This window comes from Eschrichtius robustus, chromosome 10, assembly GCF_028021215.1.
Source record: "Eschrichtius robustus isolate mEscRob2 chromosome 10, mEscRob2.pri, whole genome shotgun sequence".
NCBI lineage: Eukaryota > Metazoa > Chordata > Mammalia > Artiodactyla > Eschrichtiidae > Eschrichtius > Eschrichtius robustus.
In genome coordinates this window covers 9972097-9997500 of record NC_090833.1, presented here as the reverse complement: position 1 = coordinate 9997500, position 25404 = coordinate 9972097, and the positions used below count along the sequence as shown (strand labels likewise).

The 25404-nt window shown below is 38.2% G+C and overlaps 1 protein-coding gene across 4 annotated transcripts in view; it reads right to left on the bottom strand.

The window, feature by feature from the left end:
• The window catches only part of MAPKAP1 (MAPK associated protein 1), a 235563-nt gene that overhangs the window by 181152 nt on the left and 29007 nt on the right, over window positions 1–25404 (bottom strand). For 2 of the 4 annotated variants that reach the window (XM_068552244.1, XM_068552245.1), the window contains exons 2-4: window positions 23516–23843; window positions 20947–21036; window positions 9198–9346 (exon numbers count right to left, since the gene is read on the bottom strand). The exons of 1 other annotated variant lie outside the window; for it this stretch is intronic. In XM_068552244.1, the coding sequence (XP_068408345.1) occupies window positions 9198–9346; window positions 20947–21036; window positions 23516–23774 (498 nt within the window). In that variant the 5' untranslated portion in view covers window positions 23775–23843. The remainder of the gene's footprint in view (window positions 1–9197; window positions 9347–20946; window positions 21037–23515; window positions 23844–25404) is intronic. One more of the 4 variants, XM_068552246.1, reaches the window with a different exon arrangement.

The following is a 25404-nucleotide window of genomic DNA, read 5'->3' as shown; positions in this document are numbered from 1 at the left end:
ATGAACCAGTACAATGTGGGCACTTAGTAAATAATTTGTTGGATGGATGGATGGACGGATGAATGAATCCACTCTGCATACCAGGAAGATCAGTGGAAAGAAAAAAGCATTTGTGGGACATACACTAGATTTGGTGTGTAAAGCATTCCTCTTCCCCAGCCCCTATATCTCATCATTTCTTTATTACATGTAAGAAAATTGAGGCTTACAAAATGCAGTAACTCACCCAACAGACACAATTGATAATAAGAGCTAAACCAGTCTGTCAGATTTCAAGTTCACTGGTAAAGGGAAAATTATTTTGTTTTTAAATTTTGAAAAATTTCAATTCTTAATAATATTTTGTTTACTGCATAATGATGACTGTAAAACAGTCTAAGAAAGAAAGCTGTGGTAATGGAATAAGGAGTTGAATACCAGCTCTGCCAAATACTAGTGGGATCTCCTTGAGGAAGTCACTTTCTCTTTCTGAGCCTCAGTTTCCTCATCTGTAAAATGGAGATAATGCTCCCTCCATCACAGTTTTGTTATGATCAATTAAAAGAGGAAAGTAGCAACATATATGTAGAAGATCAATTCTTCAAGAGTTCAAGTTTTCCCATCTATAACCTTCTACACGTCACTGATGTCAATTACCTCTCTATCACAAAACTATGGAATCTTAAAGCCAAAAGGAATCCAAGAGATCACCTAAGTCAAGTTCCTCCTTCTAAACATGCAGAAACTGAGGCTCTGTCAGAGAGATGGGAGGTGCCCTGTCCCAGACTCCATAGTATGGCCAGGGCTAAAACATCTTTCATGTCTGTGTTCTTTCCACCACATGGTCTTCTAGTACTTGAACTCAGGTTTCCATTTTGTAAATAAGAATGCCATTAAGAATGAAAATTAAAATCTCTAAGGATTAGAACACCTAGATTCTATGCCCAGCTGGGTGACCCTAAGCTGTCATTTGATATTTCTGGATAGCTGTTTTCAAGATAATAAAATCAGGGCCTAGTACTTTGAGCGACCAGATAATCTCTCCATTGCAAATTATGCAGAGCGAGGTGCCCCAGATGAGAAAGCTCAGTATAAAATCCCACCATCCCCAGTCCCCACCACACCTATAAAACAGATTGTCTCCCATGCTTTCCCTGGGGACTCAGTGTTTGATATTCATTCCAACCAGATTTCGTCTGCTAATCTTGTAATTAATTAGCCAGGAAGAGGGTAGTACCACAACAGTAATCTCGTTATAACAAAAATATGTCCACGTTTTACCTCTTATTCCCCTAACGTCCAAGAATTACAATCAATATATTTTCTGAAATGACACCTGACATCTGCCTCATTTAAAATTACTCTCTCATTTTCTCCTCTTAATGGCCTGATGAGCTGAGAGTATAGCTCATCTCAGGCATCTGAGAGTATAGCCCTGTCTCAGAGAAGAGGTGACCCACTTCTAGGGCGATTCCTTAGCCAAAGTTCCAAAGGTGGCTATGAAGCGCCTCAGACGCCCCAAATACAAACCAAACAAACAGGGTGCACCCTACCCCCTCCAAAAAAGAATATGTGTAGTGTCTTCAAGGACATGGTAACAGGCTATGATCTGTCATCAGTAGGCCCAAACCAGCTCAAGATGGTAACTTCTGCCTCATCCTCGGCCCTCTTTCAGTGCTTCCTAATTCAGGGATGGTATCACCGTCTATTCAGTTCCTCAAGCCAGAATCTGATCTAGAAATCATCCTTGAAACTCCTTTCTCCCCCGTTCCCTGCCATATAATCAATCCATCATCAAGTCCTATCACTTTTACCAACTAAATATCTCTTGCATTCATCTACTCCTTCTCCATTTCCAATAAGTAAGCCCAAGTTATCATCTTTCTTACCTGGACCACTGCAAAAAGTTTCTTGATTGGTCTCTCTAGCCTCACAAACCCTTCTCAAGTGTATTCCCTTCAGCAGAGCTTCAGCGCTCTTTTCAAAATACAAACCTGATTACCTTCCCTCCTCATTAAACTTGTTCAAGGCTTTCCCATACTCTTAGATTACAGAGGACACTTCTACCAGCCACTTGTGGTCTGCCCCTGCAGCTTCACCTTGCACCACAATCTACCTCACCCTTGGGTCTCCAGTTACACAGCCTTTTCTTCCAGTTCCCCCAAATTTCCAAGCTCCCCCTTGCCTCAGATCCTCTGTATCTTCTTTCTCCTCACACTTCACACCTAGCTAGTTCTTAGCCTTCAGCTCTCAGGTCAAGAGGCACCTTCACAAGGATAACCATTTCTGACCCCGCCCCAGACTAGGTCAGATGCCCTTACGATAACTCTCTCAAAGCCCCAAGTATCTCTCCTGGAACTTGGTAATTAATTGGCTTTGATTATATATACTATGACTGCAATTTTACACTTTGGTGATTATTTACATAACATCTATCCTCCTGCCAAGAGAGGAAGCTTCATGAGGTCAGAAACCAGATCTGTTTTTGCTCACTACTGTATCCAGATTTTACTTAACAGTGCCTGGTACATAGTAGACCCTCACTAAATAGGAAGTAAATGAATGGCAATGTGGTAAAAGGAAATGAATACATCTCTCAGCACTGACCATATACCAGGCACTTTGCTATGTATGCATTTATAATTTTCATTAAATACTCACAACAACATTTTCTGATAAGTATCATTAACCTCATTTTATAGATATGAAAACAGGCTTAAAGAGGCAAAGTGATTTGCCCAGTATCACACAGCTAGTAAATGGCAAAGTTAGAATTCTAACCCAAGCCTGACAAACATGTTCTTCCCACCGCAAAATTCTGCCTTCCTTTGAAAAGCCTCTGAGTTGATGGTGAATTCTACCTCTGATGGGAGTTTCTAGAAGACGGCTCCACAATCACAGGAAGCCTCCACAGACTGGCAGGGCTCAGAACAAACTGCAGAAATGAGGCCTGGACAGAAAGAGCTCAAAGTGGAATAAGCTAGTTTTAAGAGCTAAGCCTTGAGAATTTAACTTCAGAATAGGATGCTGAAAATGCTTTTTTTTTTGAAAATGCTTTCTTTTTGTTGTAAGATTCCTACTTAATTCATTTTGAATACCACCCAGGCAAAAATCCCAAAGTTGGCCCTCAGGATTTTCAGTATAATGTCGAGCAACAGGAAGAGCACTGCCTTAGTATAACGGTAAGGGGGAAATAATCTCAGTAAAATCCATTTTTAGGGCTTCCCTGGTGGCGCAGTGGTTAAGAATCCGCCTGCCAATGCAGGGGATACGGGCTCGAGCCCTGGTCCAGGAAGATCCCACATGCCGCAGAGCAACTAAGCCGGTGCGCCACAACTACTGAGTCTGCGCTCTAGAGCCTGCAAGCCACAACTACTGAAGCCTGCGCTCTAGAGCCCGTGCTCCACAACAAGAGAAGCCACCGCAATGAGAAGCCTGCGCACCGCAATGAAGAGTAGCCCCCACTAACTGCAACTAGAGAAAGCCCGTGCGCAGCAACGAAGACCCAACGCAGCCAAAAATAAATAAATACATACATTTATTTAAAAAAAAAAAATTTTTAAACACATTTTTAAATTAATGAATTTGGTCCTTTTATTGGTATACCACGGTGTGTAAAAAGGTAGTAAATATCTAATATCGTGCTTTAGAACTAGAACAGACTAATAAAAACTGGTCTATAAAAAGGAAGACTAACAAAATACAGTCACAGAGGTAAGTTGCCAAGAGAGTAACTGCTGAAATGATGTTGGGACTTTACTCTCCTTTACTGAAAAAGGTATGTAAAATGAAGCCAATGGAAAAGTGAGACAAACAGCTCCTAATTCAAAATACAGAGTTACCTTAGATATTCCCTCTTTCTCCTCTCCCTCTCTCTCTCTCTCTCTGAGACCAATGCAGCCAACTGCAATCTCAGCCACCTCCTCTGGTGGGGGAGGACAGGGGTGGCTGGCGGGGAGGGGGGGGGAGGGTGTTGGTCAGAGAAAAGAAGCAAGGTCAAAGGCCAGAACGTCCTTAGGCTCAAGGCCATGCCTCAGCTCAGGCAGCAATAAGCAAAAGCTGCTGTCTGGAAACACAACCAGCACTAAGAAGTCTAGGTTGTAATTTTTCGGAAAGAGATCCTAAAACTAAAGTAGCTTAACTTATTAGAGGGGACCATTCCCACGATAATAGCAAATATTCCAACTTCAGATGAGGAGCATTTTCTTCTAAAGGCAATTCGCTGACCTTTTCTGAGTTAGCAACATTTCTCAGTGGCTTCACGCTTTCTGCAAAGTTTTAAGTGACTTCCTTTGAAGAGAGCTATTTAATGCCAATGATTATAGAAAACATTTGTTCATAATTATCCAGACATAGACTGGAACAATGCTGAAACAAGAGCAGCATGCAAAAATGTATTTAAGGACTATCATCCCAAAATGCTGCTAAAAGCTATTAACCAGTATGTGTTAATTGCCACAGCATTCATATTAATTTTCACTTCAGGCTCGACACTGTGGAATATTTCCCCTGATACATTTTAAACAAAGTTTAATTTAAGGAACTGCTTCTATCAACACTTATGAAAATTAACAGCCAAGCAATTAGCACTCATGAATTATCCCTTCCCCCATGCTCTCTGCAGCTTCCCTGTTAAAACAGTTTCTAACAGAGAAATGGTTACTTTCTAGCAAGTTAACACAATCAAAGTCACAGTTGTCTGTATGAACTAGCACTGGTTCTGCTTTTTAAAGCACTTGTCAAGGCAAACATGCTCTTTATATTTAGAGTATAATTTAGCTAAGTCAAATAAGTAAAATATTTAACATTTTACTAAACTGCCAAGCAATTACTAATATCAAACTACCCTCTCACCTGATGTTTAAAAAAATAGCCATTGCAAAAAAAAAAAAAAAAAAAAAAAAAGGAAGTAATTACTTGTCTTAATCTTCCTATTTCAAGTTAAAGGTCAAAACCCCACTGGACTGACTCCCTGGACTTCTACAAGCAGACCACCTTCAGCCAGTCTGCTGTACATCTTGTGTAACGATGCTAAACTCCTAGTTTTAAGAACACATTTCCTCTCACTCAATCCTGTCAACAATCTAATGAAGTACAAAGGAGAGACAGCATCACTGGCCTCACCCTTTACAGAGAGGGAAAGAGGCAGAAGTGGGGTATTTGCTGAGCGCTTCCTATGTGCTATATCTCAATACTCACCAGGAAGACACACTACCACCATCTCATTCCACATACAAGGACTGCAGCTTCATGAGGTTAAGTAACTAGCCTGAAGTCATACCACTAAGTGGTGGAATTAGGATTTAAACTCAGACCTTACTACATAATAGATCTGCTTACTAACTAAATTACACTGCCTCTCCCCGTGCTAGGTGCTTTATCCTATTTGATGGTCTCATCAGCTTTGTTAGGAAGGAACTCAATTTCTTTGCACAGGTAAAGAAACTGAGGTTCAGTGAGGTGAAAAACCTGACTGAGGTGACACAACTGATAATCAGTACCATTTCTTTGTCAGTAACTGTACTGACAGGAGATGGGTATCTGAACTTCTAAGGGTCTACTGATGATGATAATATTTGTAAACTCAGTTTAACCAAAATAGTGATGACGATGTACTAGCTAAAGCTTCTCAAGTGATAAGGCATGGGAAAGGGGCTAGATACTTTTCAAAATAAGATCTCTTTTGAAAAAGGTGGAGAGACAGGGCAGAAATCCACATATTCAGAGGCACTTAAATCAGTGCTGAATGTTTTACTGCCTGTCACCCCTTCATCACTTCAGAGCAACTCCCTGTCATACCCAACATTTCCCACTTTCAGTGAGATCAGAGGGACGGGCACAAGAATTTTCCTATTGTCTCACCTCTAAAACAGAGGTTGGTTTTGTTAATGAAGCTATTCAGAGGTCCTGTTTTTAACAACCCCAAAGAATTTAGGCAGATGGCTGAGCCTTGTTTTGCCTTGTCTGGCTAAGCATTCCCTAAAACCACTTGCAATCTGTCCTGGTCTTTTTTCAAATGATCAGTAAACAGAGTTATTAATAACCTATGAATCTAAAACAGTCACGGATAGCACTGCCAATTTGCCAAAAAGATAATATAAACGTAGTAATAAACCTGATCAAAAAACTGTAAAAATTACAATAAAGTATATACCTAAGTACGGCCTTTCCCTCTCTACATGCCTTCAAGAAATTATTAACCAACCACAGTTTTTAAAAAATCAAATTATTAACCAGCTACAGGAACCAAAAACTATTTGAAAGTATTCACTTCAATTTAGTACAATAACTAAGAGATGTTTACCCTTAGAATCACTAAAACCAACAATTCAGTTTGCACAGATCCTTAAAGATGCCTGCTTACTTACAATGTAACTGTAAAGCCACACCAAAAACAAAACCCTTTTTTCAAATCCAATACTAGTTTAATCATAAGGAGGATTTCACAGCAGTTAGTCTCTTGAGGAAATAGATAATTAAGTAGTTTTTTAGCATATTTAATTAGACCCCAAGCTCTTCCCTGTCCCCTTCTCTCCCCAATTATGTACCATTTGCCCAAGAGACCTAAGCAACTCAGTTAATTATGTAAATAAGGCAAGCGTTATTCCCAAGAAAAGCATTGTGAATATTTGTAGCGGAAAGAACCACATATTTTAGTGGCTTTAACAAACCTTTGCAAAAAAAAGGGGGGGGGGGACTATCAAAACACATGAGAAACTCTTACATTTGAGGCAAGAAACAGGGAGTTCAATGACAAGATGGTGAATCATTAAAACAGGACACTCATTTCACTTCTTAAATATGAGCTGAATAAAAATAAAATAATTCTAAGTTACAACAGTAACAAAAATTTAGTGCTGAACGTCAAATGATTTATGGGAAGAATCAATCTGGAAATTATTAAAGTCGACTCTCACAGAGAAGGCTTTATTATCAAGGGGTTGACATGATCTTAACTCTCGAGGCAGCCATGGTGCTGTTATAACTACTACAATCCCATTATTATGCAATCACAAAATGCTAATTTCATCATTTTGAGGTGTTATTTGAATAGTCATTTTAATTTCTAGGTTACGAAAAGACTTGACTCAAGTATAATTCTCTATTAATCATTGAGATGTCATTGAATATCATATTGATGCATTTCACAAAGATAGACTAATTTAATATGTACAATACAATATCCTTCAAATATTAGCCACTTTCATTACACATCTGCCAAATGCATCAATATTAAATAATAGATGAGAACAAGGGTTTAACTGTGTTTTAGCAATGGTAATATGTAGGATAATAAAAAAAATAGCACTGCGTCACAAGATAGACTTATCGATATATAAATCTTTCTTAATCAATTGTGCAATGGTGACTGGGCCATGCTCACATCCTTTGCTGATTACAAATAGACTTGATATGACAAAAACATCGAGAGTCGTAAGTGTAAACACATATCTAGCAAAAATAATTCCTTTGTGACTGAGGAAATGGCTTCTTTATTTTATTTTTTAATTTCAAGTTAGGTATATATAACAAGCAGAGTTCACAACCTTCTAACAAATCCAAATCCTAAGTAATTTATAATAGAATCTAATAGTATAATGAAAATTCTAGAATATAGTATTTTAAAAGATCTGTGCTACTTTGTTGGCATCACAGCATTATCAAATACTAATTACTCCAACACTCCAACAATTAATTGCATCCTCAAACAATGAGATGATAGGCAATGGAAGCAAATAAATTCTAGCCATGTAACCTAATCCCAATAATAACATCTCACATATCTAAATGAATCGATTGTAGTAGTTAAGAAAAAAATCCCCTACAGTCCAACTCACTAGTTTCCAGAGGCTGACGTTCCTGTCCCCTAGGGGGACCCTTCCTCCTCTTTGCTGCATTCCACAAGAAGAAGCAGGAGAAGGTGGCAGGGGCAGGCTGAAGAGCAGCTCTTCACAGGATACAATCTCTAATTTACTGGCAGTACTTTCTTATGTTTTTTGGAGAACACTCCTGAGCATATTAGGATTTTATGCTATTTATGCATTTTGTTTCTAGTTTTTGTTCTCCTTCCCCGCCAACATCAATAACCTCATGTGCCAATGTCCATATATGCTTACTTAAACCAATGGAAACATGCTGAATTGTATGAGGTGAAAGTGTTTCAAAGAAAAAACATCTCCTTGCTCAAAGATGACAACTGACAGAAACAGCATATAACCAGGACTTGATTATAAAAAGTGCAAACATAAGCAAAGAGCTGTATGTTTATTAATTGCAATGGTGTTGAAATAAGACAAATTGTACACAGTCCCTCCAGGCAACAAGCTATCACTCAGCACGCCCACACCACTGCCAGACAGCAAACATGATGGCAATAAATATAAAAATCAACTGCTACCGTCCTGAAAGAAACCCAGCTCAGCTCAGCACAGAGACAAAGAATGGCAGGGAATGGGGAAGAGAGGGTCCTGCATGTATTGATAGAACTATATTCCACCTAAAATAGTGGCCATTTTTCTAAAAGGAAAACAAACACACTTTAATTTAGCAACTGTCAGAACAAACAGGAAAAAATTAAGTCATCCTGCATAGCAAGTGTCAAACAAGATTCAGTAAAACACTGACATGCAAGGCAATGTCTTAGAATTCTGAAATGAAGCTCTCACCTCTACAATTTCTGGAGTTATAATCAAGAATCAGACAAGACAACCCAAACCATCTCCCAGAACCACTTTCAAGGCTTTCCAAACAGTCAGACCTTGATTAATCACAGCCCAACTAACCCAAACCTTAGTAGAGAAACACTTAGGAGATAAAACAGGAACGAACACACACACACACACACACACACACACACACACACACACACACACACTCACTCTCTCTCTCTCTCTCTCTCTCCCTCTCTCTCCCTCTCCCTCTCTCTCTCTCTCCCTCTCTCTCCCTCTCTCTCTCTCTCTCTCTCTCTCTCTCTCTCCTCTCTCTCTCTCTCTCTCTCTCTCTCCAGACTGTCCCAAACATATTACTGTGGAAACCACACTACGCCCAAATCCAGACGTTTTTACACCCTCGGTCGTAGGAAATGTGAGTGACATTCTATATTTACTGCGTCCCTTTTGAAACCCTAACTCTAAATCTAATAAGAATAAGAACGATAACCAACAATAATTCCATCCAACGGAGGTTTTACCTACAGGGATAGCTTCACGTGTACTTACCTTGCCATCAAATTTGGAATACTCGTTAAAGGGGTTATTCAGCTGCAGGGGACACTGCTCCAGGCGTACAGATAATATTGACTGCTTTCCAGAATGTGGAGGTTTCTCTTTGAGCGACTTTTTTTCAAATAGTGACTTTAACTCCTGGGCTGTGATACAAGAGGAAGATAAAAACATCTTTGTGATTACAACACAGAGATAGCCTGTCCACCTTCCCTAAAAAGTCTTCCTTGGAATCTTAAGGAGGGAGTGTCCAAGACATGTTTAGGTCAGGTATGTGCAAAAAGTCTCACATATATGTCCGTGCACTGAAAGAGCAGAGCACTGAAAAACACATAGGTCAGGTTTGTCAACTTAGAAAGACTAGGGTTTAAGGAAGGGGGCAGAGGTCAGACAAGCCAACAGAACAGCCATTTTGTAAGAGCACTCACAGCTGTGAGACCTGAGATTCAGCCTGGCTTTGCCACTAACAGATAGATGTGTGATACTGGACCATTCACTAAACCTCTCTGGACTTGTCAAACCAGATTATCTTGAAGATCTCTCCTGGCTCTAATATGTGATTTTGAAGTTCTAGTTCTTCAAGGTCAAGGTCCACCTCTTAATCCTCACACTTTCCAATGACACCTAGCACACAATCTGGATGACAAAGATGAGGAGGAGGAAAAGGAGAAAGAGTATTTTTAATAATAATAGCTAACATTTACTGAGCAAACCAATGTATCTCATCTAATCCTCATAACAAGCTTACGAGGTAGATATTTGCATTATCTCAATTCTGTCAACTGGAAACTGAAGCGTAGAATATTTTGATTAGCCCTAGGCCACACAGCCAGTAAGTAGCAGGGCTCAGATTTGCACCCAGCCATGGCTCTTAGCCATTAGGCACTAATGAACAAAGTAGACCTTCAATAAATTTTGTTGCATGAATCAATGAATAAAATAATGATTGAAGGAATTCAGATTAAGTTATTAAATCAAAACCTTCAGCACTTATTCATTAGTGAACCAAGACAAGTTAGTTCCATATCTTCTCAAAGATCATTTCATCCTCTATATTAATCTGAATGTCATTTAAGGTGATAGCTGGATGACAAGTACATGGGGGTTCATTATACTTTATATTTTGTGATGTTAGAAAATTTCCATACTTTACACTTTAAATGAATCAATCTTAGATCTTAAAATGTGCAATAAATAAGTTCAACCCATTCCATTCTTGAGCATAGCCACCTTGAACTGAGATCAAACATAACTGTGAAATAGTCACTTGGAACTTTTTAAAAAGGTAACAAAATTACTTTCAACAAACCAGTGGGGGAACTTTATCAAATGAGTCCTTATAGATTTAAGGGGCAAACCAGGAGAAAAGGATCTAATTCTTTTTTAAAATGTGGCACTTGACTATCCAATCTAGATTCTGAATATATAAGTACATGTAATCAACAGATTAATATGTTAATTATACATTAATACCAACAGATCAATGCACATTTGAAAAAGTTTTAGATTACTATTAAAGTGGTATTTTAAATATTGGAAGTACTATTCTACCTGTACTCTATCAATAATTTTATTGCTACACTTTGGAAAAGAATAATCCTTTATTAAATACCTACTAGGAAAAAGCAAAAACAAAAAACCTACTAGGGGCCAGGAACAATGCCAGGTGTCTTCTCTCCCTGTCCTCACAATGATCCTGAAAGACAGGTTACCAACAGCTCCATGAAGAAACTGAGGTGTAGCAAACATAAGTCACTTATCCAAGTCATTCTACTGTTATCAGTAGGGTTAAGTGTGAAGTGATGATATATTAACTCTTCCATTCTCAGACTAATTCACACTTAGACCTCTCTCCTCAGCCTGTGACATTTTCCCACTTCCTCTTTTGCTTCCTACATCACGGAGAAACAGAAACAACCAAAAGAGAACTTTTGCATGCTCTCACCTGCACTTCCTCCCGCCTTCCCTCCCATCACAACATGGATGAACTGCCTATGCCCCTATCAGATCAGCCCCTCCTTTGTGCACTAGATTCCATCCACTCTTGCCGACTCAAGGGCGTCAATCAAGCAATTCTCTTCCATCTCGCTTCCATGTTCAATTTTTCCCTCTTATTGGGTTAGTCTCATCAGCATATAGATACTGAAATACTACTCATTAAAAAAAAAAAAATTCTCCTGTACTTCCATAGTCCCGCCCAGTTACTACCCTATTTTTCTGCTCCTCAAAATGGTTGTCTATATTCTTGCTGTCTAATTTTTCTCCTCCCATTCACACAAACCCACTCCAATCAGGCATTCAGGCTCCACCACTTCATCAAAGCAGCTTTCAATGAAGTCACCAATGGTTCCCCTGTTGCTAAATCTACTGGTCAATTTTTTTTGTTTGTTTGTTTTGTTTTGTTTTAATTTTATTTATTTATGGCTGTGTTGGGTCTTCGTTTCTGTGCGAGGGCTTTCTCTAGTTGCGGCAAGTGGGGGCCACTCTTCATCGTGGTGCGCGGGCCTCTCACTATCGCGGCCTCTCTTGTTGCGGAGCACAGGCTCCAGACGCGCAGGCTCAGCAATTGTGGCTCACGGGCCTAGTCGCGCCACGGCATGTGGGATCTTCCCAGACCAGGGCTCGAACCCGTGTCCCCCGCATTGGCAGGCAGATTCTCAACCACTGTGCCACCAGGGAAGCCCTACTGGTCAATTTTTAATCCTCATCTTACAAGACCTCTTGGTAGCATTTGACATTTCACTCCTTCCTTTTTGGAATCCTTTTCTTCACTTGCTGTCCAGGCTACTCCCCCTCAGTCTCCTTGCTGATTCTTCTTCCTTTTTCCCTCAAATCTTTGGCATTCCCCAAGGCATAGTGTTTGGGCCTTTTCTTTATCTACATTCACTCCCTCAGTGATCTCATCCAGTCTTATGATTTTATATACCACTTCAGGGAATTCCCCGGTGGTCCAGTGGTTAGGAATCCGGGCTTTCACTGCCGGGGGCCAGGGTTCGATCCCTGGTTGAGGAACTAAGATCCTGCAAGCTGCATGGCAGGGCCAATAAAATAAAATAAATAGGTAAATACCATTTTACAAGAGGCAAAACTAAATTGCAGCGATACAAATCAGAACAATGATTGCCTTTGGGGAGGAGACTAACTAGAAAGAGGCACGAGGGAACTTTTTCTGGGGTACAGAAATGCTGTACACTTGACTGGAATGCTAGTTACACAGGTGTATGTTTGGCGAAAGTCATCAAACTGTACATTTAATACCTATACATTTCCATATATGTACAGCATACCTCGGTAAAAAAATAAATAAGGGAAAACCTAAATAAATAAATATCCTCTGTATGCTGATAACTTCTAAATGATTATTCCTAAAATTATAGATTCAACTTCATATTTCGCATCTCCACTTGGATGTCCAATAGGTATCTCAAACTTTACATGTCCGTAACCAAACTCCTGATCTTCCCCACAAACCCGCCCCTCCCACAATTTTCTTCTCATTTAATGGCAACTCAATTCTGCTAGGCAAAAAACTTGGGTGTCATTCCACTTTTCTCTTTCTCGCACATCCTATCCATCAACAGAAACTTAAGAAGATATCCAGAACCACCTATAGCTACCAAAGCTGGATTATTACCACCACCTTCAAACTGGTCGTTTCCACCCTTGCCTCCCCCACCCCAACCCAGACCACTGTCTCTTCCCAACACAGCAGCCAATGAGTCTTTTACAATACAAGTTATAGGGACTTCCCTGGTGATACATTGGTTAAGACTCCACACTTCCACTGCAGGGGGCGCGGGTTCAACCCCTGGTCAGGAAACTAAGCTCCCGCATGCCGCGTGGTGCAGCCAAAATTTTTTTAAATTTTAAAAAAGAAAAATAAAGTTATAAACTTCAGAATAAGAAGAAAATTGATAAATCTGATGACATAAAAATAAAAACTTCCTAATATATAAAGATCCTCAAAGTAGAGAAGATACTGACCAACAACCCAATAGAAAAATGGACAAGAAATATATAATATCCACAGAAAAAGAAATTCAAATAGCTCTTAAACAAATGGAAAGATGTTCAACCACATTCATAATAAGAAATATGCAAATTAAAACTATACTACGAGGGACTTCCCTGGTGGTGCAGTGGTTAAGAATCTGCCTGCCAATGCAGGGGACACAGGTTCAAGCCCTGGTCCGGGAAGATCCCACATGCTGCGGAGCAACTAAGCCTGTGTGCCACAACAACTGAGCCTGCGCTCTAGAGACTGTGAGCCACAACTATTGAGCCCATGTGCCACAACTACTGAAGCCCGCGCACCTAGAGCCCGGGCTCCACAACAGGAGAAGCCACCGCAATGAGAAGCCCGCACACCGCAACGAAGAGTAGCCCCGGCTCACCGCAACTAGAGAAAGCCCACGTGCAGCAACAAAGACCCAACACAGCCATAAATAAATAAATACATATATTAAAAAAAAAACAAAAAACTATACTATGATACCATTCCACTTCTATCAGGAAATAGACACTCGACACATTACTAGAGGGAATGCAAAACAGCAAAATCTCAATAAAGGGGAATGTAACAATGTCAAAGAAAACCACATATTTACCCCTTGGCCCAACAATAAATACCACTTTCAGGATTCTGATCCTAGAGACACTGGCAAAAAAACAAAACAAAACAAAACTAATATGCATGACGCTTTCCACTGCAGTCCCATTTGCAACAGCAAAAGCCTGAAAACTATCAAATATCCCTCAACAAGGGACTGGTTGGCTAACCTATGGTACAACCACATCATGAAACCTATCTCTATGTATTGCTCCAGAGTAATTCTCAGGATGTGTTGCTAAATGAAAAATGGGTTGCATAAAATAGTGTGTATTATGCTATCTTTAATTTAAAAAGAGGGGGATATGAATGTAAATATGCTTATATATATTTGTAAGTGGACAGAAAAGCCAAAACCTTTTTTAAAATGCCTATCTAAAAGAGTAGAAGACAAGGAATGAGGCTAGATTTCTCTGGTTTACCTTGTTTTATGTATCTAACTTTACAACCATGTAAATGTTTTGTGTAATTAATAAAGAAAAAGTGCAACCTTTAAAAATAAAAGCAAAATGAAAAATGAACTTAAGTATAATATTTAGTTGGCAGTTTAACTACAAAGAGAGGAATTATTTTAAGTAACTTTATCACATAGCAATTTGACTGTACATTCCCTAACGGAACATAACAAAAAGACAAAAAAAAAAATCTTAAACTGTTTTCACTAATCATAATGTTAATAATAACATTGGTATTTCTATTCTGGAACCAAGATTTTCAGCATGAGAAAGGATACATAAACATAAAATCAAAAGTAAAAATTATTTTTTTCTGAGCTCTACTCCCTGAAAAGGCCTACAAGGAAAACAAAAATCAATCCAGTGAGCACCCCTAGAGCTCAGTTGTGGTCTCTTAATGCCATTTACCACTAAAAAGAATCAAGACTCCCTGGAAAAACAGCTGATTCCAGATTTGGGGAAGAAAATGTGCAAGATGAACCTGCAACATCTTGTTATACAAGAAAGCAAGGAAACTATGAAAGATTACTGGAATTGTGTCAAAAGAACTTAGTAGCAAATGTGAAGGGACTCACTATACAAAGGGACAAGTTCAGCATAAAAAAAGAATAACTGCAATGAAGTGAAAAATATAAATTTTGCTTAAAAACCCATGAGTGCATAATGATACAAAGGGAAAAAAACCCTCATTGGTCATCTACATGGGATGCTAGGGAACAAACTCTTCATTCTGAAAACAACTGACAAAGGTAAAGAAGCAAGCATTTACCCTGCTGTTCTTGTAGGGACTATACCTGAGGATAGCCAAATAACAGATTAGGGAAAGTTCTTTATATAAAACAAGTTGATAAAATTAGAAATCACTATTTCACACCTCTTAATGAAATAATGAATCTAGGTGATGCTCATTAATGGCCACTAAAACTATCAGATGAAAAGCTGATGGGAGTAATTTAATAATGGATGGATAACGCCTGATTCCACCATCAATCTTGTCACAAAAAACACAGTAAGACATTCCATGTTTCCTAAAATGATGCAATAGGAAATACAGATCAGCATGTACACAGTATTCTTACCAAAAATCAAACTTCAATCTGAGCAATTTTGTAGATCTAACCACCAGTTTATAGGAAATAAAGAGGACAGAGGAACATATTAAATGAGACCATGGGGATATGATTAGCAAAAGCCAGAATGTAGGAAATACTATGGGACAAATGACCCAGTTTCTTCAACTAATAAATTACAAGAATAAAAAGTGAAAGAGAATCTATAGATTAAAAAGGAAATGAGACATGTTACCCAAAAGTAAGGTGTGGACCTTAGATCTAGACCTGAACCAACAAAATGGGGGGAAGGGGGGAGAAAGAAAAAAAAATTGAGACAATCAGGAAAATATTTGATAATAGTAAAGAATTCCTGCTAATTTTTGGAGGATAGTGGTAGTGCAGTTTTATTACATGTTAAAAAACACATAGGGCTTCCCTGGTGGCACAGTGGTTAAGAATCCGCCTGCCAATGCAAGGGACACAGGTTTGAGCCCTAGTCCGGGAAGATCCCACATGCCGCGGAGCAACTAAGCCTGTGCGCTGCAACTAAGCCCGTGCACCACAACTACTAAGCCTGTGCTCTAGAGCCCGTGAGCTACAACTACTGAGCCCGCGTGCCACAGCTACTGAAGTCCTCATGCCTAGAGCCCATACTCCGCAACAAGAGAAGCCGCTGCAATGAGAAGCCCACGCACCACAACGAAGAGTAGCCACCGCTCGCCGCAACTAGAGAAAGCCTGCACGCAGCAACGAAGACCCAATGCAGCCAAAAATAAAATAAATAATAAATAAATAAACAAACACAAAAGTATTTAGGTATGCAATTATATGATAGCTAGGATTTGCTTAAAAATAATCTGGGAGGGGAGGGGAGGTGAATGTCTAAATGACGCAAGACGAAACATATATTGCTAACTGCTGAAGTTGGGTGATGGGCGCGTGGGGTTCATGACACCATTCTCTCTACTTTTGTATATGTTTGAAAATTTTTTTTCTTTGTTTTTGTGTTTGAAAATTTTTATAATAAATAGTTGTTTTAAAGGAAATTCAAGCTAGGAAAAAAAAAACGTAAGTCACACATCATATCAGTACTCTGATCAAATCACCTCACCCAGGGTCCTTATAGGACTGTGCATGATCAGGTCTCCCACTACTTACTTCTCTGACCCCACTCCTTCCCTTGCTTACTCTACTCTAACCAACAAGCATCCTTCCTTGCTATTCCTTGAGCACATCAGTGCCACAGAACCTTTGCACTTGCTGTTCCTTCATCTTAGAACACTCATCTCCCAGTATCTGCCTGGCTCACTCCTTCACTTCCTTCAGATCCCTGCTCATCCACCACCTTCCTAATTCGACCTTCCCTGATCACCCTATATAAAACAGCAAGATCCCATGCCTAGCATTCCCTACCCACCTTAGTTGGGGGATATTGTTTTCTATGCCACTTCTCCCATTCTGACACCTGACCTCCTATGTTCGTTTAACTGCCTTTCTCCCCCACAACCTCCACGAGGGGAGGGACTTTGTCTTGTTCACTGCTCTACCTTCTAGGCCTATAATAGTGCATAACTGCCTTTGCATACTGTGGGAGCTAAATAAATACTTGTTGAATGAATAACTCTGGATCAGAAAAGCAGAGAAAGTAGTTGTGGGGATAGGGAGCAGAATGGGAGGAGGAAGGAGAGAGCAGATGGTCACAGAAAAGCAGAGATAAGATTGGAAAAGGTCACAGAGCCCTTCCTCCTGGTTCTAAGCCATTCATAAGGCACAGCTATACTTCTTGAGTTGCTCAACTTCAAGCTACTCTTCAACTTTGACTTCACTTGCTTTTCATTATTTGCAACTGAAAGTTTTTAATATAGAAGCTTTGGTAACTTTCCTGAACACTGGCTGTAGCTGACACACAGAGAAAGAAAGGTACAAGGGAATCCCAAAGACTCCTCAATATTCAAAGCTCCAGGAGCAGCTCCTTTCTGCCTATGGTATGGGAGAGAACGGAGCACAGTGGAGAGACTACAGTGTTTGGGATCAGATTGGCCAGGAGAAGAATTCTGACTTTGTCACTACTTGTAAGTAAGTAACTTGGGAAAGTTAGTTAGCACCTCTGTCCTCCAGTTTTCTCACCAATAATATAGAAATATTAAAAGCTAATTTGCTCTACTTGCATGAAGATGAAGTAAAGTTAGTGGCTGGCATATTATAATCCAGTGGTGCTCACAGCTGGTTACCCATCAGAATCACCCAGTGAGCTTCTGAAAAATAGAGATTTGTGGACCCCAACCTCTTCCTACTGAATCAGGAATTACACAGACAGGGCCTAGAAATGTATACAGAATGTCATTATAACATGCACTTTTGGATGCATTTCTGACTTTTATACAGCCATTGTATCTGGGAACTGTTGTCTTAAGAAACCAATAATAGAAGTTATATTAAGAAAACTTCAGGAATATTCATAAGTAACTGATAAAAACTACATTATTGTTTTAAGTTATTATTTAACTTCACATGTAAATAGCCTTGAATTCCAATTAGACTTCAAACTTCTTAAGGACAGGAATCATGTATTCCCCAAATCACCTAGCACAGAATTACTATGCACACAGAAGTTGTAGAAGAAATACTTGTTAAATGACTCAATAAATAAGAATAATAACTAATTTTGTAAATAATATACCAACACCATTTTAAAACAATAAAATTAAAAATACTAGTCTTTGATTTGAGATTATTCCTGACAAAGCTGTCTTCCAATGACATTGTCTTCACATTTATCCATGTAGTTTTAGTTACAGAAATACTAAAAGAATCTTACTATAAGGTATTACATTTACCATGTGGTCTCGTGGCATATGGGTCAGTAAGTTCATAAAGAACTTCGAGGGACTTCCCTGGTGGCACAGTGGTTAAGAATCCGCCTGTCAATGCAGGGGACACGGGTTCGAGACCTGGTCTGGGAAGATCCCACATGCCACAGAGCAACTAAGCCCATGTACCACAACTACTGAGCCTGAGCTGTAGACCCAAGAGCCACAACTACTGAGCCCATGTGCCATAACCACTGAAGCCTGCACACCTAGAGCCCGTGCTCCACAACAAGAGAAGCCACCACAATGAGAAGCCCATGCACCACAACAAAGAGTAGCCCCTGCTCGCCACAACTAGAGAGAGCCCGCGTGTAGCAATGAAGACCCAATGCAGCCAAAAATAAAATAAATAAATAAAATAAATTTATTAAAAAAAAAAAAAAAACAAACTTCGAGGTATGGACCAAATGGTTTCTAAGATCCCTTCTAACTCCTCTATGAAAAGGAAGCATTTAGGCAGTGTCTTAAAGAATAAACTGGATGTAGATAGAGTAACTGTGGAAAAAGAACATTCCATGGGAGGTCATCATATTCATAATGATGATTCTTCTAGTGGGGAATGAAATAAAACAAAGATAAAAAACAGATGAAAGGATTTTTAACAAAATGTAATTAGCAGAAAAAGAATGAGGAAATGAACGAAAGATTACCTAGCCAAAATTCCCAATTAATATCAAAATGATTTGGTGGTGGCATTTCTTGCCAAAAGAGAGTATGTATTTGAGAGATGTGTGAAAATAGAACAGCTGATCCATTTGCCAGGTAGATGTTTAGTGGATTGTGAACTCCACTTTTCTAACACATTTCAGGATAACCAGAGTGCCAGTCTGGGGTAATGATAGAACCCAGCTTAACAGAAAATTCAAAGGCATTCTTCTGTGCATTGACGAGGTTCACTCTAACCATCAAGAGTAACTAACCACCAGGCAGGCTACTGGTCTGGCCAGAATCAAGGTCAACGTCTCAAAGCATGGGCAGGCACATTAAGGAGCTTTTCCAGAAATAAGATCACAGTGTCAACTACTGAAATCTCTGAGACAGAAATAAAGGGAAGGAAACTGAGGGAGAGAGAAGCAGATATACATAATGGACGGTGTGGTTAAAATGAAAGCCAACAGGGGACTATTTGTTTCTCCAGCACATTCTGTGAAACACTGAACAAAAGTAAAAGTGGATTAGACTTTAAGGAGTGGGCGGGGGAGTACCAAAACTTATTAGATGCATCAAAATTTAGGTTGAAGAAATTACTTCTCACATTGTGAAAGGGGTTAATGAAGATACATTTGAGATGCTCTACTCTATTTATTAATTTATTTATTTATGATCATTTTAAGACATGGAAGTGAAGAAGGCAAAACAAAGGGTAGCTGGAGAGATGGGCTTATTAAACTGGCTCTGAATTCATTAAGGAGAGATAAATAGGAAAAACATTAAGACATACAAAAATATTGAAGAAAGTCGACAAAATAAATGATATAAGGGTTTTCCAGTTTATGTTAAATATAACAGAGAGAAGTATTAACTAGATCAACAGAAAAGGCCAGCCTGGAGAGATTTTTAAAGTATCAAAGCAAAACTAAAAAGACATTCAAGAAGAACTATAGGAAGTCACGGAAGTGAGACATGAAAAAGAGAAAGAAGAGGATTTCTCGTTCTAAACAGTCGTTATTTAGAAGCAATTATTAAGAAAATCATACCCATTGAACACTCCTGGGTTTACAATTATAGTAGGAGAAAGCAATAACCACTTTATATGACATGGTTTAGCAGAAAGAGATTGGCCTTTAGGTGCAGACAGTGCTAGATACAAAACATGGCTCTACTGCACCACCACTTCCTAGCCTTGTAACTTTAGCAAGTTAAGTCTCTGTGACCTTCTGTTTCGTCTGTTAACGACAGCAATGATACCTACACCTTATAAGACCATTGCACTGGAGGTAATGCACATAAGGTACTTACCACAGCACTAGGTAGGTGCTGCTGTTAATGTGATAATCATTAATATTATTGGTTTCATAAATATTATGTAGCAAAGGAGTCAGTCAACGAAAATTGATAGGACATGTATTATATGCCAGGGTGGTAGAGGGAGGTGCTAAGAAGATATAAAAGACAGACTGCAGACATTTATTTCAAAGGAGGAAAAAAAAAAAAAAGTCTAGGAAACATGATAAAAAATTAGAAAATATTTTAATAGCATTCTATTTTGTACTTTTTTAAAAAGTCTTCTCTTCTTGCTGAGATTGAAGCTTTGAAAATATATAAGACAGCCAGCTTTTTAATGTATCAATACATACCATATGAACACATACTGCAAATGCTAATACCAGGAACATAATGGTCTGTAAGCTAAAGGAAAAGAATTAGCATATATGCAAAAAAGATTGTTATTGGGGCTAATGAGGCAAGGGAAAGTCTAGGTTAGAACTGCCAGGAGGGATCTACAATCCAGAGGCCCATCCAAATCATAGGTACACCCTGGCTCTAAGAACAAGGTACTGGCACAACAGTTTCTACAAAATATGCCCTGCACTCATCAGTTCTTGTGACCCAGGAGGAGGAGTGGCCAAAAAGACAAGACCTAAAGAACACACGGCTTCAGCGGGCCAAGGCACCCAAGTGAAAGAGTTCAAAGTTTAAAACACAAGAGGTATCTGCCTAGAGGATTTAAAAGGATGAATTAAAAATAAAAGCTCTTATATAATAATATAAACTAAATATATAAATCTCAAATTAATAATTAAAATTATTTCGATTTACCTGATTGCTTAGAATTTCTTTCTTTCCACTGAATATTTTTGCATTTGATCTGGTTTTGTCTCTCTTTTCGGAGTCGTTCTAATCTTTGAGCTTGAAAAGAAATATTATAACTATAAGTTTGTCAATGAAAGTTTACTATAAACAAAGACATAATTAACTACCTTTATATGAATAAAGATGTTTTATATTGCATATGTAGGGAAAAAGTCATAAAATTTTAAAGGTGGCACCCCTGAAAAGCAAATACCAACAAAAACATGAAAATGTTCTTGATTTATAATTGAAATTAGAGGATATAAAACATTAATAGAGATCATAAAGATAGTATTAACATGGAAGAGAATAATAAAATGTGAAAACTTCTGTGATTAATATGACATTTCATTATATAAATCATTAATAACGGTCTTAAAGGAATTTTAATGCACAAATGAACTGAAGTGAATATTACATTACAGGAATAAAATTACTGTTATGAATTACTCTACCCGTTTCAAAAATTAAAGATAAATGAACTCAGACTAGACTATTAAAGTTTTAAATATAAAATCCTTTATCTAAAAATCATGAAAATTATAAAATGTCAAAGCTATATAAATTAGCATAGCTTTTCTTCAGTGGGCTGAAACAGTTTATAGGTAGTAAAATAAATGATTTGTATCTTTGTAACATTAGTCAAATCTTAAAAAGAACAATTTTTCTTATACAAAATTTTAAGATATGCTGAAAGGATTAGAAAGTAAATTCCCTGGTCACTAGGATACCTCACAATCTTAATTAATTATTAGCATCCAAGTACTAGCTTAAGAAATTCCAACAACAATAACAAAAGCGTCATCTAAAATTGTGCATTTGTGATTATATTACCACTGGCTGATCAACCTTCAAAAGTCAGTGAACTGATCTTTTAAAGAAATACTGTCCAGCATACATTAACAACTGCTGCACATGGAGACTACAATGGAAAAGAAAGTCACAACTGATGCCACCTCTTCAAATTAGCTTCCTCTTGCTAATCTTCAACTTCCTATCCTGGCACAATGTTAATAAAATAAATAAATAAAATTTAAGTTTTCTTTCAACCACTTCCAAGATAGGAAATCTTACATTCCTGCCTTAGCCTTGTGGTAGGGAAACACTGAAATTAATCTTGGCAGAAAATTAAACTATGCTGGCAAAAGCATTCTGACAATGTCACTATATCTAACCAAATTCCACGGAAGAAAAATACATTCAATTGCAATTAATAAATGTGAAGGGTACAGCCAAAGTAATATAATCATAAAGCTCTCAATTTAGCATCATTCTCCTACTGAAATCCATTCAACCTGTCATAAAAGATATCATCTCAATAACTTGCAAGGAAGTCAGTTTCAACTAGAGAACCAAGAATCAATGGTTCTAAATTATATTCAAACCTTCACTCAAATCCTATTTTGATAAAAGTTCCTTTATATACTGGGAAATGCTATTAATTATTTTCATCATGAGAGCAAATTATTCTTTGTAGATGTCACAGAATGCTGAATTCTGAACCAAAACCTTAACATGCTTTGCACTGTGAATTGTATCCTGCTCTACCTGCAGTACTCCTTTACATACATTTTACATTTGGACTGTGAAAATAAACATATAAATATTTTCAATGTTCTACTATATATCCTGCCGTTATTTTTCCTGGGAGTTAGCAGGTTATTGCTACTGATAAGGAGATTATATTTTTTGATTATCTAAAAAAAATAAATTATTTTGTAGAATACCCTGTCATATTTGAACAACTAGATTATAAAGTCTAAATAATTTATCTAAGTAAAGGACTTGCTTTATCACATTGCCCTTGAAATGCTCCCAAAAAACATAAGCTGGAAAAGGGGAATGATAAGTGTTTCAAAGCTAACGACTAAATAGATACATGCCAAAGTCGAGCATTTTCAAGCCACAATTATCAAAGGGTAGAGATCAACTAAATAAAGGTAATGTATCAAAAACAGGGGCACCTTTTCTAATCTCACACCCAGTGTAGGAATTCCTACTAAAAGCAGGCCTAACAAATATTCAGTTGTCTCCCTCCGAACCCCATACCCCCCTACAATTCCTCCAGGGCAAGAACTGTCTCTGGCAGCAGCACCCTTGGCTGGTCAGCTCTCTGTATTAAAGATTCTTTATCATGTCAACCTGAAATCTGCCTCCAGGTAGTCTGCCTGCTGGGAATAATGTTGCTCTGTGAAGATACACAAAACAGTCCACTTCCCTCTCTACACAGTCACTTTTTAGAAACAGAACACCCAACACTCCTCTCATAGCCAACTTTTTCACCTATTCTTCCTCTGTCTGCTTCCTTATCCCTCTTCTGTCTACCTCCTTCTAACAGCATCATTCCAGAGACTCTCTCCATTCACAGTCGCAGAGATGGAGAGACTGCTTAGACTCACTGTTAGTGTAATACACGCACATTCCTGTTAATGCACAGTAACTTTCCCCATTAAACCTATGCCAACGTTATACATTATTCTATAAGATTGTTTACTGATTTAAAGCTCAGAAGACATGACTAAAAGGCAATGTTTACCTGTGTTTGAGCGTCTTCTAATACCAAAGTCCCAACTTGAGGTAATATCGACTGACTGGGCATATACATAGCCCTGAGTCTCACCATTGCTTCCCTGAATTTCTGACCCACTGTCTCCAGGCATTGAAGGAGGATGAATCTTCTCTAGGTCAACATCATGATCAATGAGAACCATCTCACACATTCCTGTGTCATCACTGGTCACATGTGACTGTCGAATATGAGCTAGAATGATAGTTGGATTGTCCAAGAAGGCCATCCTTTCTGTGGGCCAATTTCCTTAAAAGGCTATTTTCTTCTCTTCATATTGTTTCACGGGCTCACCTACCTAGAAACACGATGTACACAGCAACATTTAAGAATAAGGCAGAAAATGACTGAATCATTTTTCAAACAAATTCAATGTGGTAAAATGCTACCTTGAAAATCAACATTTGTCCCTGTAGCTAGGAGCTTAAAAGGATTAAGTCTAAGCTGAAAGGAAATCCTTGTAAGCTCTAGGGGCTACCGCTCTAGTCAATGAGATCTTCATGGTATCAGAGAAGATGGCTTACTCTTTTACAAAACAAGTAACAGTAACTCCTTAGGCCATTCAAAGCACATAACCACTGTTAAAACAATAAATTTTCCTTTCTTTCTCCCTTCATTCCCATGCAGTCTTCTCATTACTTTATAAGGTCATGGGGGAACAAGCTGTATTTTCCTCAAATGATGTGCTAAAGTATGAAACCGTATTTCTTCAGTTTACATTTCCCCTTCCTGCCATATGGTTGTGAAATGCCTAAAAGGGCACAGACAATGCTTTCTGAGTTACCAGGAATTTTATAAAAACGGACCACCAAAGTAATTTTGTTCAATAAATACATTTTCCTTCCTTCTGATTTAAGATAGTATTGTGCTTTTAAAATAAAACTTATTAATCAAACTTGTCTGCTACCAGATTAATTTCTTATTTTAGAAACCTAAGTATAAGAACTGCTTCCTGAATCCTGTTAAAACTGTAACGATGTTTATTCTGGGAACAAAATGGTACCTCCTCAGTTAAATGGGAATACTCAACAAATAAAATATTACAGAATAGTAGTTAGGAACCTAAGGGCCTATAGGCAGAACTGGGTTCAAATCCTGGTCCTATCACTTGCTAGCTATATGATCTTGGTCAAAATAACTTTAACCTCAGCGAGCCTGTTTTCTTTCTTCATTTATGAAATGGGGATTGCAGGGAAGAAAGGATATATAGAAGATTATGTAGGTAAAGTGCTCAAAAGAACAGCTGGTACATAATTTAAAATTAGCTGTTATTAATAATAATGATGATGCTGATGGTAAAAATATCGTTACCAACTTCAGTTTTCAATTCTTGTTTAAAATAATCCTAAAATATATCAACAATTTATCCTTCTCTCGTTAAGTTCACAGCAGGTAAAGTAAGTGCGTGCTTCCTTTGTAACAGAGGACTCTGCAGGTCATCTGGGTCACCTCCCTGCTCCTCTAAAACCACTATGAAGTGCAAGGAATGTGAACAGTAGACTGAATATGTTCCTAGGAACAGTCCTAGAAGATATTTATTTTTAGAAAGACCTAGAACACCAGATTTTCTTGTCATTTGTTTCTTCTAGAAATGGAACATAGGGGGAAATCTAGTTAATAAATCATTATAGCTAACTGAAGTTTTTAAATTTTTTGTCTGGCAACATATCCTTCTATTAACCTCACCTGGTGGATCTTAAAGATACTGAGATTAAGAGGAAGTTTGACTAAGGGGCATCTCTGATCAAGTGAATTACATTAATTTTCATTTTTTCCCTTAAATATTCACTAAGTACTTATCTTACACTGAAGCTAATAGGAAATGCAAAGGTGAGTAAGGTATGCCTGAGTCAAAAAGT